Source organism: Chelonia mydas, chromosome 24 (genome assembly GCF_015237465.2).
Source record: "Chelonia mydas isolate rCheMyd1 chromosome 24, rCheMyd1.pri.v2, whole genome shotgun sequence".
NCBI classification, from domain to species: Eukaryota; Metazoa; Chordata; order Testudines; family Cheloniidae; genus Chelonia; species Chelonia mydas.
This window is the reverse complement of record NC_051264.2, coordinates 9,711,017-9,723,825: the sequence shown is the minus strand read 5'-3', so window position 1 is coordinate 9,723,825 and position 12,809 is coordinate 9,711,017. Positions and strand designations below refer to the sequence as shown.

Below are 12,809 nucleotides of genomic sequence, written 5' to 3'. Positions count from 1 at the left end.
TGCGGACCCCCAGGTATCCACAGGCCACAGGTTGAAAACCACGGTTATAGGGTTTTGACATTATCCAAAAGAAAAAATGTTACCTGACTGAAACCTCAACATTTCAACAGTAGCAACACAAAACATTTCGCTGGCTCCAGATTGGGGTTTTTTTTTAGACTTTTCATCTGAGGGAAATTTCAAAATTTCAGCTTTTCATTCCAATTCAGACCAATTTTGAAATGTCAGAATTTCCTGTGGAACAGAAATCCCAGTTCCCAGCCAGCTCTAATGATCTCTAAAGCCCTGCAATGTCTGGGACCCAGTTCTAACTGTGCTTCGTCCCCACAGTTCAGATCAGCTGGGACTCAAATAACAGGCCCTAGATTTGCATTCTCAGAGGGGCTGTCTTAGCTTTGCAATCTGCTTCCTCCACAGCTCTGCAGGAGTCTGAGTCTGTTTGACATTCAGAGCACAGGGTAAAGGTTTGGCTCTTCCCCCAGTCTTTTGTCCTTCGGGGCAAATTTGAGGCTGATCTGTATTTTACTGCTGGATGTGAGTTTTCCAAGGTTGAGAAGACCTGCAAGTGAGGTGTGTTGTTTTATGAAATACTGTTCAGTGCCTAGAGGTGTGTTATGGGAGATTTCAGGGAAGAAAGAAAGAAAGAAAGAGCTCAGCACCTTTAAAAATTCCTAGATCATAGAGTTTAAGGCCATTAGAGCATCTTGTCTGACCCCCTGTATTACACAGACCAGAGCATTTCACCCAGTTACCTGTTTATTGGGCCCAATACGTTGTGTCTGACTATGGTGTATCTCCCAGAAAGGCAGCCTGGCTGGATTTGAAGACATCAAGAGATGGGGAATCCCCCACTTCACTCGGGAGTTTCAAACTGGCCCTTTTAGGCAGGTCCCTAGATGTGCATGTAGGAGCTTTGGGCACCCAGCTTTGAAACGTTCACCCACAGCTTTTAATGAAGGGCCCCTCAGAGCCATGTGTTGTGTCACAGATGCCACGAGTGTGTCAGACACAGCCCCCCCACTTGTCCCACACACATGCGCAAGTGTCCCCTCCAATCAGAGGCATTTTCAGCCCCTGTCCTTACCTCAGCTTCTGGATGTTTGAGGAGACCCCGGAGAGCCTGTATATCCCGTCCACAATGCCGTGCTGCTCGACAAACTCGGTGCAGCTCCTCAGCACCTGGGGGACTGGGGGGAGAGAGGAGAGTCAGCCGGAGCTTGGCAGCAAATCTGGGGGGGCAGACTAGAGCCACGAAATGGCCAGAGCCCCGAGCTCTTCTCTTCTGGAGCGGGACAAGTCTGCTGCGATGTCCCCCTTTCACTCCTCCTCCCCAGCAGAGACGCATGACGTCTTGCTCTCAAGTGGGCAGCTGGGGAGGAGTTTCCACCTCTCCGGGCCTCGGGGCCCAGCCACAGCTGTCAGACCCACGCTGATCTCCCAAGGGAGGTTGGATTCTCTAGAGGGGTGCAGTAGCAGCAGGCAACCACCAGGAGGAGACCACTACCGTGGGGCTGTGGAGTTAATGAGGAACAGCTAATCTGCTTTAAATTGACACCTGACCTTACTCCAGATTAATTTTCCTGTGTAGACAAATTCCTGGCTGCAGGAGCTCTAAGAGGCAGCTGCCCAGGGCATCACAGCAAAAAGGCCCTGGCTGGGAGAGCTCCAGGGGCAGTCACCATGGAGCCAGTGCTGAGCCGGGGCTGGGGAGTTTCTGCCCCCAGGCTCCCCGAAAGGCAGACACTGCTCCAATTCAGTCCTGTGCGGCAAGGGTGGGTGGCCCCCCAGAATCCTTTGTTCTGACTGTCCTGAGCCCTCCTTGCAAAGGGTTCTGGGAAGCATTTGGAAAATAACCGCCCCTGCCTCACAGGAACCAGCAGACCTGGGGGGCACCCTGCTGGATGAGGGAAGGGGGCCGGGGGTGGGGTCTGGAGATGGCTAGCAGGGAGAGAGCAGCAAGTGTTCACGGTTCACCCCCGCACCCCAGTCCCTGCAGTCCTCGGAGGCCAGGCCTGGGAGCAGGGTTCCACGTGGACTGTAGCACCTGTCACACCTGAGCTCAGCCACCCTAGCGGGACCTGCCTGCCTCTGCCCGGGGCAGCCTCACAGTTCTCAGCCATGCACGGCTCCACTCCCGCACAGCGTCTCCCTGCTCCAACACCAGGGCTGCTCCTGGGGGGTCTCATGGCCTCACTGGAAACCCGCTGCTCCCCGCCTTCTGCGTCCTGCGCTGCATGGGTTGAAGGCTGTGTGTGTGTGTGTGTGTGTGAGACCATCGCCCCCTGTTGGCTGGGATTAGAATGGCATGTCCAGGCCTTACAAGGCTAAAGGATGACATTAGCTACTCTGTGTGCGTGAGCGTGACCAGTCACTTACTTGACGCTGTGCCTCAGTTTCCCATCTGTGTAATGTCCATTTAGATTCTTTTGGGAGCTGTCACTTATATGTATGTGCAGCTCCTAGCGCCACAATTCAGTTGGGGCCTCTACCATAAAATAACTAACAAATTGTAAAAATGTACTCATTGCAATTACCATGGAAATGCATGGATTCTGTCTTGCGCTCTGCATCACATGCATGGCTGTACCTAGGGTGCAGACCCCTCCCTAACCCCCCCAGATCCTGCTTATGGGGACTTTTCAGTACAGTGGATGGGCATTAAGTGAAAAAGGAACAAATCTGCGTCAGCTGGCTTGGTCTCTGGTTGGGGAGATTTGACTGGGTGGAGTCACCGGCCGATTTCATTTCTTCACCACACACAGGAAATGAAATGCACTCCCAGCGTGCGGCGTGAAATCGCTGTGCTCAGCCAGCGTGCGCGCGCGTGTGTGTGCTGGCAAAGGGGCTAGCGACACAAAAAGGGTGAGACACCCGTTACCTTTATTCAGAAGTTGCATTGACTCAGCTTAAACCAGTTTCAAAACCCTTTCTAGTTAAACTGGTGCAAATTCGTGTGTGGATGTTCTTGTATCAGTTTAAAACTGCTCACAGCGGTGTTGTGACTGTACATTTACCAGCCCAAGGTACCCCAATATGTCAGGTTTAAATCAATCTACAAGCAACCACACACAACTGTGCACGAATTCCCAGTTTCGCGATATTTGGTGTCTTAAAGCTCCAGCGGCTGGAGTCAGGGGATTGCATGAAGATCTCAGCTTTCATGCAAAAATTCCTAGGTTCTTTAGGCCTCACAGTTGCAGAGACAAGCTGGAAAATGTGACCCCTGAAGTCGGCAAAGAAAGAGACCCCACAATGTATTCTTTTTAAAACCACTGCCTGATTTTGAAGCCGATCTCAAGTTGTTTTAGTGGCCAGGCTCCTGACTTTTCAACGCTTGGGGTAGGTGATCCTGGAGCTCAGCACTTGTCTACACTCAGACTGGAAGCAAAAGAACTAGAGCAGGTGTCATCCCCGCTTCTGGCTGTGTCAGACCCAGCCCGCGTGTGGAGACTCCCGGCTTGATTCTGAACATCTTAATTCCATTCATTTGGGGCTGATTTTTTACCAATTTCAGATGCCGGGGGGGGGGGAAGCAGGGCCACGGAACTGTAATCCAGGATCCTAGATCCAGCCTCCCTTGGGGGTCCCCACGATCCCATCCATCCCCCAGTTTAGGGTGGCAGTTGCAGGGACACCCATACAAGAGATGTCTTCTGGGGGCCCAGCACTAGTTCTGATGCTCCCTGCCTTAGACGGCTTTGGTTTGTCCCAGAGGAGGGAGGGCTCTGCCCCCACCCACCCAAGCTGAGGGATCTGTGGGGGACGACGACACATAAAGACCCCCCACCCTGTAGCAGAACCATGAAGGGGCTAACCCCACCCCCCAGTAGACACCCTAAACATCTCTCCCCCAGCGCTCATCCTAAATATCTCCCCCCCCCCCCAGTGCTCACCCTCCTGGGGCTCACCCTAAACTCCTGCTCCACCAGGTGCTCACCCTAAACCTCTGCCCCAGAACCCACCCCAAATATTTCCCTCCAGCACCCAATTAAGGCAACCTGTGACCACAGCCTCAGCACTTCTGCCCTGTCCTGTTTGGTTTGCAGTATCAGGAGCTACCTACACAAGAGATGGATTTGTGGGAGCCCGGCCCCCTTTCCTCTCCGGGCACCCTTGGGCCTCCTGCCTCCACAGACCAATAGCCCCTGCCTTAAGCAGGTGGGGTCCTTCTCTGAGAAGGGAGGACACGGTGCCTTTACTCGCAGAGGACTTTGGGGTGGGGCAGGCTGGAGACGTGACCCCAGCAGAGCCAAATGGCTGCAGAGCGGATCCCTGCTGTGGTTGTGACATTAGGGGCCCCAAAGCAGCAGGTATCAGCATTAACCTGTTGAGCTGCGTGGGGCAGCACCCCCCCCTCAGAGCAATGGGCTTAGGCTCTCTGCAGACGCAGGCCGCATCGCTGTAGCACTTACACCAGGTCACACGTTCAAGCTTTTCTTTGTGGCCGTAAGGGTCCCCTTTGTGTCACCTTTTCGAAAGCAAGCACTCTAGTCTTATCACATGCCTTTGGGAGCTGGGGCCCCAAACCGGGGCCTGCAGTGACCATACCTTCACCAGGCCCTGGGCGAGAGGCTAGATCTGGTTGTTCTATGCCCGCAGCCAGCTAAAGGGGATCCCTCTTTGGTGCATGCAGCAGGGGCCTAGACCACAGAGCTCTGAGTGACCATCCCTGTGGCTGGCTGTTACCACATAGACGGAGTTTTACACCTGCCACCTTGCAGCCGCTGCCTCTGCAAATGCCCACCTACCACCTACTCTTCCGAGTGTGTCAGTGAGCTCGGAGGCCCTCCAGAGCGGGCGGGGCCAGAGCCCAGCACCCCGGGCGCTCCATCGCCCACAGCTGCGATGGCCACGCTGCGGCACGTCGGACCAGCCGCTGTGATGACCGAGCAGCTCAGGCATTCGCGGCCGCGTGAGCTGCGGATCGCTGGATGGGCTTCGCGCTAAGAACCAACGCAAGCTGATTTCACAAGGCGCATGCCAATGATCTAGACAATGAACAGATGCCATCTAATTGCGGCCAGGGCATGACTTTTTGCCTGCAACATTTCACTTCAGAAGTGGCACTGAAGGAACACCAAGCGATCGCCCGCTACCATCGTCTCTGCAACAAGAGACAATCAGGGCAGAGCGAGGCCTCTTATAACCTCTAGCCCTCCCCGCCGCCCCCGATCTCCTCTCTCTGGGCTCATCAGCTACGTAGGGTTGACCTGGTTAATACACAGATAAGGGAAAACCCAAGGTACTGCCGGAAGTGGCGGCTGTGACTTAGAGACGTATCCTTTTCTTGTTCTCATTACTGAACTGCTCCCTGGCACGGTGCTAGGGGAACCATCCTCTGACTGAGGTCCTGGCCACTTCTGTAGGTTTGACATTCCATGGCCCTGGGCTGGTCACTTTTTATGCTCATGTCCTGCCCACATTTCAACTTGGGGAAAGAACATTCTGGTCCCCTACGTTTCCCCCCACTTTCAGTTGGGCACAATATTCCCCACCACCACCTTCTAATTCCAGACTGCCGTGCAAGCATTGCCGTGCAGCTGTTCAACCTTCCACCCCAGAGGTGGCTGCATTTCCTCTTTGGGTGAAGTGCTACTTGTATAGAGTTAGGCCCAAATTGTCCAAAGTGCCCGCTGACACAGTTTGGGGGAGCCCAGCGTGAGACACAGAGGGTCTGGTTTCCAGAGGGGCTGCAAACCCACTACCCCCATGTGGAGTTGTGGGTGCTCAGCGCCTCTGAAAATCACATCTTTCTGGTCTCACGTTGGATGGCCCAAAACGGATACCCCATCTCAGTGGCCGCTGCTGTTGTAAACGCTGGTCTTTGAGGTCACTTGGGGCATGACAGTCTCTCTCCTTAGCTGCTTCCCACTGAGGAGCATGGAGCCATTAGCATCCCAGCGAGGGGTTGTAATTCACAGTCCAGGACCTGATTTGTCTACTGGAAAGCACTATCCACAGGATGACTGGCACTGTGCAACCGGACCTTCGACGTTAATGGTCTGGACTTGCTAGTTCATGGGAACTTGGGCCTGGAAGGAGCCCAGTTCCTGCTATCAGAGGCAGCCACCTCATAGCAACCCTTCAGGCTCCATCTCAGAGTTAGTTAGGTTGTTTGCCCCCTGCTCTTTCCACCGGGAGGCTGGTCCAGAACCTCCCCCCTCCGCCGGTTCTCATTTCCAGCCTAAATTAATTCCCGGAAAGTTTATCCCCATTTGTTCTTGTGCCAACTTTGTCCTGTGGCTTTAACAGCTTTTCTCCTTCCCTGGTGTTTTTCCCGCTGAGTATTTATAGACAGCAATCGCATCCCCTCTCCTAAACCAGCCGAGCCGGTTGAGTCTCCTCTTGTAAGACAGGCCCTTTATATCTCTGATCAGCCTAGTTCCCTTCTCAGCACCTGGGATTTCCGAGGTCGTCCAGGGACAGGAAACAGACATAGGTGGAGTATCAGGGGCGTCTGGGCACAGATGAGCACCTTGGAGTGACAGCAGACGGTGCCCTCCTAAGCTACCCCTGATCATATCACTACAGGTCAGTGACTCCTGATGTAGCCGACCTGCCCATTCGAGAAGCGGTTTAGCAACAAGACCAGCCTGACATTAAGAGGCAGAAGCTCCCCTGCCTCCACCCCAGGCACGCGCTGCCGCTGACCATGCGTGTGGCGGGAGGAGAGGATAACGCTCGCTGAGCAAAGTTCCTGGTGCACCAGCCTCCTGCAAAATGTGTTTCCTGCCCGACCAGGTGATTTCAGCTCAGGCGGCCTTCCTGGAAAGTGACTAACAGCTGCGGGCTCTGCCCTTGTGGGGATGGGGAAAGAACTGGGAAGCCACTGCAGGGCGGACACGCACTGATTCCCACACCTGCTCCCACTCAGGATCTCCGGCAGCCCGGGACGCTTTGCTGGGTCTGTCACGGAATCCGGGATCCTGCATCCACCCCCCTCAGTGCTGCCCAGCAACTCAGGAGCAGACCAGAGTTACTGCAACGTCAGAGCCTTTGCTGCAACCTGATGATCACATCTGTGACCCGACCAGTGTGTGACCAGGCGCCTGGCTCTTAACCCCTGCCTCTTGCTGCTCACTTGCCAGGGGATGACGAGAGGCCAGAATAAGCAAATTGAGGAGCCTAAATCCAGATTTAGGAAGCCCACTATGACTAATTAACACCTGGAGGCTCCAACCGCAATCAGGGGCCCCCACACACTGAAAGACAGCCTCCTGCCCCAAAGAGCTCACAGTTTCAATAGACAAAGTGTGAGAGGGGAAACTGAGGCACAGAGAGGCCATGACTTGCCCAAGATTGCATAGCTGGTCAGCGGCAGAGCTGGGACTAGACCCCCTGAGGTGTCTGAGTCTGGTGCTGCGTCCATTAGACCACGCTGCCTTTGTGGAGCTAAATTGAAATCAAAATATCTTTGAGGATCTGGGCCACTACAGGGGGAGATGCTGCAGGCAATCAGGAGAGGGAGTGATAGGTGAAGCAGTCTGGCTTCCAGAGGCGCTGGGTGTAACCCACTGCGCAGGGCGTGGCAGGAGACCTGTTGGATCCCTAGGGGCTTTGCACAGGGGTTTCAATAGCACCCAGCGCCTCAGGAGAGCTGCTCGGGAATTTCTCAACAAATGGTTTTTTTCACCGAAAAATGCAGATTGGTCAAAACCAAAACTGGCTCATGGGCCAGGGTTGGATCCGCCGAGTCTCCCAACGGGAAAAAACCTTGAGGAAAGCTGCCCTCAAACGGCCAGCAGGGTCTGACATTTTCAAAATGCACCAGGCCAGTTTTCTGTCTCAAAGGGACTTTTTGGTTTGAAATTTAAGCTAACATGACCAACAGAAAAAAAGGTTGAAAAGAAGGTTGAAATCCAAATGAAAAATGTCTCCTCTGACCCGACAGGAACAAATTCACTTTTTTCACTCATGAGAATTTCCAAGATTTCGACTTTCCGTCCCAGTTCGAGAGGGGAAAACATTTCAAAATCACCAGAGTATTTGTGGGACGGAAAACTCGTTCCCACCCAGCTCTGCTAGGGGGCCCCAGTCCTCTGGCCTTTCCAGCTGCACAGACACACCTGCCAGCTCTGGAGGGGCCTGGCGCAAGTCCCGCTGAGATGACGGCCATTAAAAGAGCTTTCACAGCTCCCAGCTTACAACGACAGCTTGGGGGAGGGATAGCTCAGTGGTTTGAACACTGGTCTGCTAAAACCCAGGGTTGTGAGTTCAATCCTTGAGGGGGCCACTTAGGGATTGGGGGCAAAAATTGTGGATTGGTCCTGCTTTGAGCAGGGGGTTGGACTAGATGACCTCATGAGGTCCCTTCCAACCCTGGTATTCTATGATTCTAAATTGGATCCCTTACCTAGCTGCCTGTGGCTCCTGGCTTTGCCAATGTCAGCCTTAGACGCCCTGTGCCTCAGTTTCCCCATCTGTAAAATGGACATAGCCCTAATCACCCCCTTTTAAATGGGTCTGAATTCCTCAGGCAATGGGCACTGGGATGTAACTGCAAGTTAGCATGGTTCTAGCACAGGCATGGCTGCTGGTGACAAGACATCCCAGCATGCAATGCTCTAGCCAGCTCAAAACAGCCCAGCCAAAGCAATGCATGTTGGGATACCTACCACTTGACCAGCTGCACCTCAGCATTGGGTCTGCTCCACTTCCCATGAACACCTGTGGGTGTTGCTCTCAGGCTGTGGGACAGGGCCCTGTGGGGCACCCCCTGTGGTAGCCCCAGGTCCCTCAGCGTGTTTACTAAGCACTTCCACTAGGGCCTTGCTTGCATTTCCTTTGGCAGCTCCCGCTGTTGCTCAATCTGCAGTGATGCAAGTGCCCTTGTCAGCAAGAGCCCAGCAAATGCAAAACAATCAGCATGATTCATGCCTCCACCCCCCTCTTGCTGTGCATTGAGCTGCCTGTTCTGCCCAGTGGCCGGGCCTGGCACCCGCTACACAGAGCCAACTTCCTGTGTGTAACATGCGGGCCTCCTCCCCATCACCACCCTGATGCCACCTCTGCCAGAACCGATCCTGAGAACCAAGGGGTGGGGCAAGGACATTGAAGTGAGGGCTACATCCCCGTGGGGTGCCAGGGGCACTGCAGGGAGGGCTCTATCCCTGTGAGGTGCCAGGGGCACTGTGGGGAGGGCTCTGTCCCTGTGAGGTGCCAGGGGCACTGTGGGAGGGCCCTATCCCCATGGGGTGCCAGGGGCAGTGCTGTGTGGGCTCTCTGTGGGGTACCAGGGGCACTGCAGTGAGGGCTCTATCCCCGTGGGTGCCAGGGGCACTGCAGGGAGGGCTCTATCCCTGTGCGGTGCCAGGGGCACTGTGGGAGGGCCCTATCCCCATGGGGTGCCAGGGGCACTGCTGTGTGGGCTCTCTGTGGGGTACCAGGGGCAGTGCAGTGAGGGCTCTATCCCCGTGGGGTGCCAGGGGCGCTGCAGTGAGGGCTCTATCCCCGTGGGGTGCCAGGGGCACTGCAGTGAGGGCTCTCTCCCTGTGTGGTGCTAGGGGCATTGCAATGACGGCTTTATCTCTGTGGGGTGCCAGCTCTCCCAGGACTCTGCCCCTCACCCCTCCAGCTCTAACAGGGGAAGGGGAGCTGTGTTGCCCATGCCAGGCCCAGCCTCCAGCCCTGGCACTGGCCACATCACCAGCTCTGAAAGCAGCAGCAAAGATTCTGTCTGTTTTACCTTTGGACTCCAGACCAAGGGGCTCCCTGGGCACTGGAACCCCGTGGTTACCCCACAGAGCATGCCAGCCTCCCTGCCAACGGGCCCCAAGCTCTGACAGCCCCTAGGGAGGGCAGGGGTCCCCCGGGGCTGGGATGCTTTGCTTAGAGACATGGCCCATGGCATGTGTCTGTTCCCTGACTGCAGGAGCCTGATTCTGGGATCCAGGTTTCGAGTGGGATTGTGGGAACGCTGCGATTCTACATGCCAAGCTGGCTTGTACTGACTGCTCAGGGCCGGCCCCATACCCGGCACGACGGGGCCCTGTGAGGGCTCAGGGCCAGCCCCATACCCGGCACGACGGGGCCCTGTGAGGGCTCAGGGCCGGCCCCATACCCGGCACGACGCGGCCCTGTGACGGCTCAGGGCCGGCCCCATACCCGGCACGACGGGGCCCCGTGAGGGCTCAGGGCCAGCCCCATACCCGGCACGACGCGGCCCCATGACGGCTCAGGGCCGGCCCCATACCCGGCACGACGGGGCCCCGTGAGGGCTCAGGGCCGGCCCCATACCCGGCACGACGGGGCCCTGTGAGGGCTCAGGGCCGGCCCCATACCCGGCATGACGGGGCCCTGTGACAGCTCAGGGCAGGGCCAGCCCAACGCCCGGCACAACGGAGCCCCGTGACTGCTCAGGGCCGGCCCCATACCCGGCACGACGGGGCCCTGTGAGGGCTCAGGGCCGGCCCCATACCCGGCACGACGGGGCCCTGTGAGGGCTCAGGGCCGGCCCCATACCCGGCACGACGGGGCCCTGTGAGGGCTCAGGGCCGGCCCCATACCCGGCACGAAGGGGCCCTGTGAGGGCTCAGGGCCGGCCCCATACCCGGCACGACGGGGCCCTGTGAGGGCTCAGGGCCGGCCCCATACCCGGCACGACGGGGCCCTGTGACGGCTCAGGGCCGGCCCCATACCCGGCACGACGGGGCCCTGTGACGGCTCAGGGCCGGCCCCATACCCGGCACGACGGGGCCCTGTGACGGCTCAGGGCCGGCCCCATACCCGGTGCAGCCTTGATTCAAATGATAAGTGAAACCAGGATTCTGCAATACTGGCTTAAAGCTGCACCTGGATGGCTCCTGCCCTGACCCCTGGCCCATCTGCCCAGGCTGCTCTCAGGCAGCAAAGCGGGAGGCTCAGGAACACGCCCAGAGAGGCTCCTTGCAGAGGCAAGCGGATGTTCACAGAAAGCCGCTGCTGCACCAGCCCAGCCCCACTGCCGGCGGCGGGGATGGCTCTGTGCTGGAGACACCAGCCCAGCAGCACTGGGGTCCCCGGGAGGGTCCCCACTGAGCAATGGGTCAGCACCCAGAGAGGTGTCTCCTGGCCCATTCCCTGCCGCAGCCCCATGGAGAGCAGGGGCGGAGGGTCTGCCACCGGAGGAGCGCACCGCCCTTACCTTCCTGGCCAGAGTGCTGGAGGTGCTCCAGCAGGTCACACCCAAAGACCCGGTCCTTGGCTGCTCCTTTCCGTTTCACCTTCTGCCGGGCTTTCATGGCGAGAGACATGGGGATGGTTGGACCAGCCCGGGGGCTTCCAGGCTCTAACACACAAGCCCCAGCCCTTCCCGCTGCTGGGACCACCTGGCCCACATGGGGCGGGGCGGGCCAGTGAGGAAATCCTCAGCCCACGGCCCCTTTGATGGCTGCCATTCACCGAGCAGCCCTGGGGAGGTGTCTCTTCCTCAAATCCAGCCCATGGTCGCCTCTACAGCATCAAACTCTGGCTGCCGAAATCTTCGCTTGGGCTGGATCCAAACAAGAAATCAGTCCAGAGAGAGTCTGTGGCCTGGGAACAAAGCCCCAAAAGCCCAGCCCCAGGGTGTGGGGAGCCCCCAGCCGGGCGGCTCAGCAGCGGAAGCAGCACCCAAGAGAGGAAGCTGCCGAGGCCCAGGCCTGACGTAAAACTCGTTGCACCGTTGCACTCCTGTTCGCTGTCAGGGCTGGGGATCGGCACCCGGCAGGAAGTGAGTTCTGCTGCCTCCAAGCTAACTTCCTGCCCAAGCATCTTCAAGAAACCACAGGGCGCAAAACAGATACCGCACACACACAGACCCACCCCCCCGGGGTCGCACACACGCCCATGGACGGGAATCCAAAGCTGGCACACATGGATTCACACCTACAGCCCGTCAGCCTCAGACACACAGAGTCACTCACCCATGCATTGGCTCCCATGCACACATGGACTCACACAAACATGGACTCGCACACAGATTCACACCACCCACCCACCATGGAATGGGATCCAGATCCAACACACGCAGACACACACACAGCCACATACAGAGAGTCACACATGCACACCTTGGAAAGGGATCCAAATCCAACACACACACACACACCACAAACACAAGGGATCCAAATCCAACACACACACAGTCACATACACACACCTTGGAGAGGGATCCAAATCTAGCACACACCCCCACAGACTCACACACCCAAGTTTTGATGTGAGTGGTGTCTTCTCATCTTCTTCTCCCTCGATACCAAATCTGTGGTCTTAGACTCCTGCCAACGCTTCGTTAGCTTGGGAGAGAGGGGTGCTACTGCAGGCCACCTCCTTGGATGGAGCCCCTGCCGCCCACCGCTCGGTTCACTTCCATATCGGGAGAATTGGGGATGGTGCAATCCCTGCATGTACCAATAGGGGCGCCCTTAGGAACCAGTCTTCGCGTGGGTCACCAGGCCGCGGCACTGGGTGCTGTCAGCGTGGAGACCCCAAGGGTGGACCCTTTGCACTCTCCACAGGCAGGAGAGCATCCCTCAGCCCAGGCAGGGTTCCTGCCCGGTGGGAGGGGAGTTTAAAGGCCAGCAAGGCAGGTGCTAGTGAGAGGCAGGTAGAAATGCATTATAAAGGGCCTGCAGCTTTCTCATCGCTTTCGCTCTCATGCCAATTTCACAAACTCCCTTGGAGTGAGGGTGGGAACAGCAGGTTTCGACACACGCCCGCCTGCCCCCACCACTGCCGTCCCTGAGCCCCAACGCAGGAGCTGCTCTGCCTTTCCGGAAGCCGAGGGAGGCTGGCCCAGGTCCCTGTTCTCAAGAGTTTCCTCAGTTCCCTTTACAGCGCTGAGGGGCTCC

At 57.1% G+C, this 12,809-nt stretch overlaps 1 protein-coding gene across 4 annotated transcripts in view; it reads right to left on the bottom strand.

The window, feature by feature from the left end:
- ARHGAP30 (Rho GTPase activating protein 30) overlaps positions 1-11,679 on the bottom strand; it is a 49,035-nt gene extending 37,356 nt beyond the window's left edge. For 2 of the 4 annotated variants that reach the window (XM_037882983.2, XM_037882984.2), the window contains exons 1-2: positions 11,123-11,679; positions 1,085-1,187 (exon numbers count right to left, since the gene is read on the bottom strand). In XM_037882983.2, coding sequence (XP_037738911.1) covers positions 1,085-1,187; positions 11,123-11,231 — 212 coding nt within the window. In that variant the 5' untranslated portion in view covers positions 11,232-11,679. The remainder of the gene's footprint in view (positions 1-1,084; positions 1,188-11,122) is intronic. The other 2 variants (XM_037882986.2, XM_043535302.1) reach the window with 2 other exon arrangements.
- Between the last annotated feature and the right edge of the window lie 1,130 nt (positions 11,680-12,809).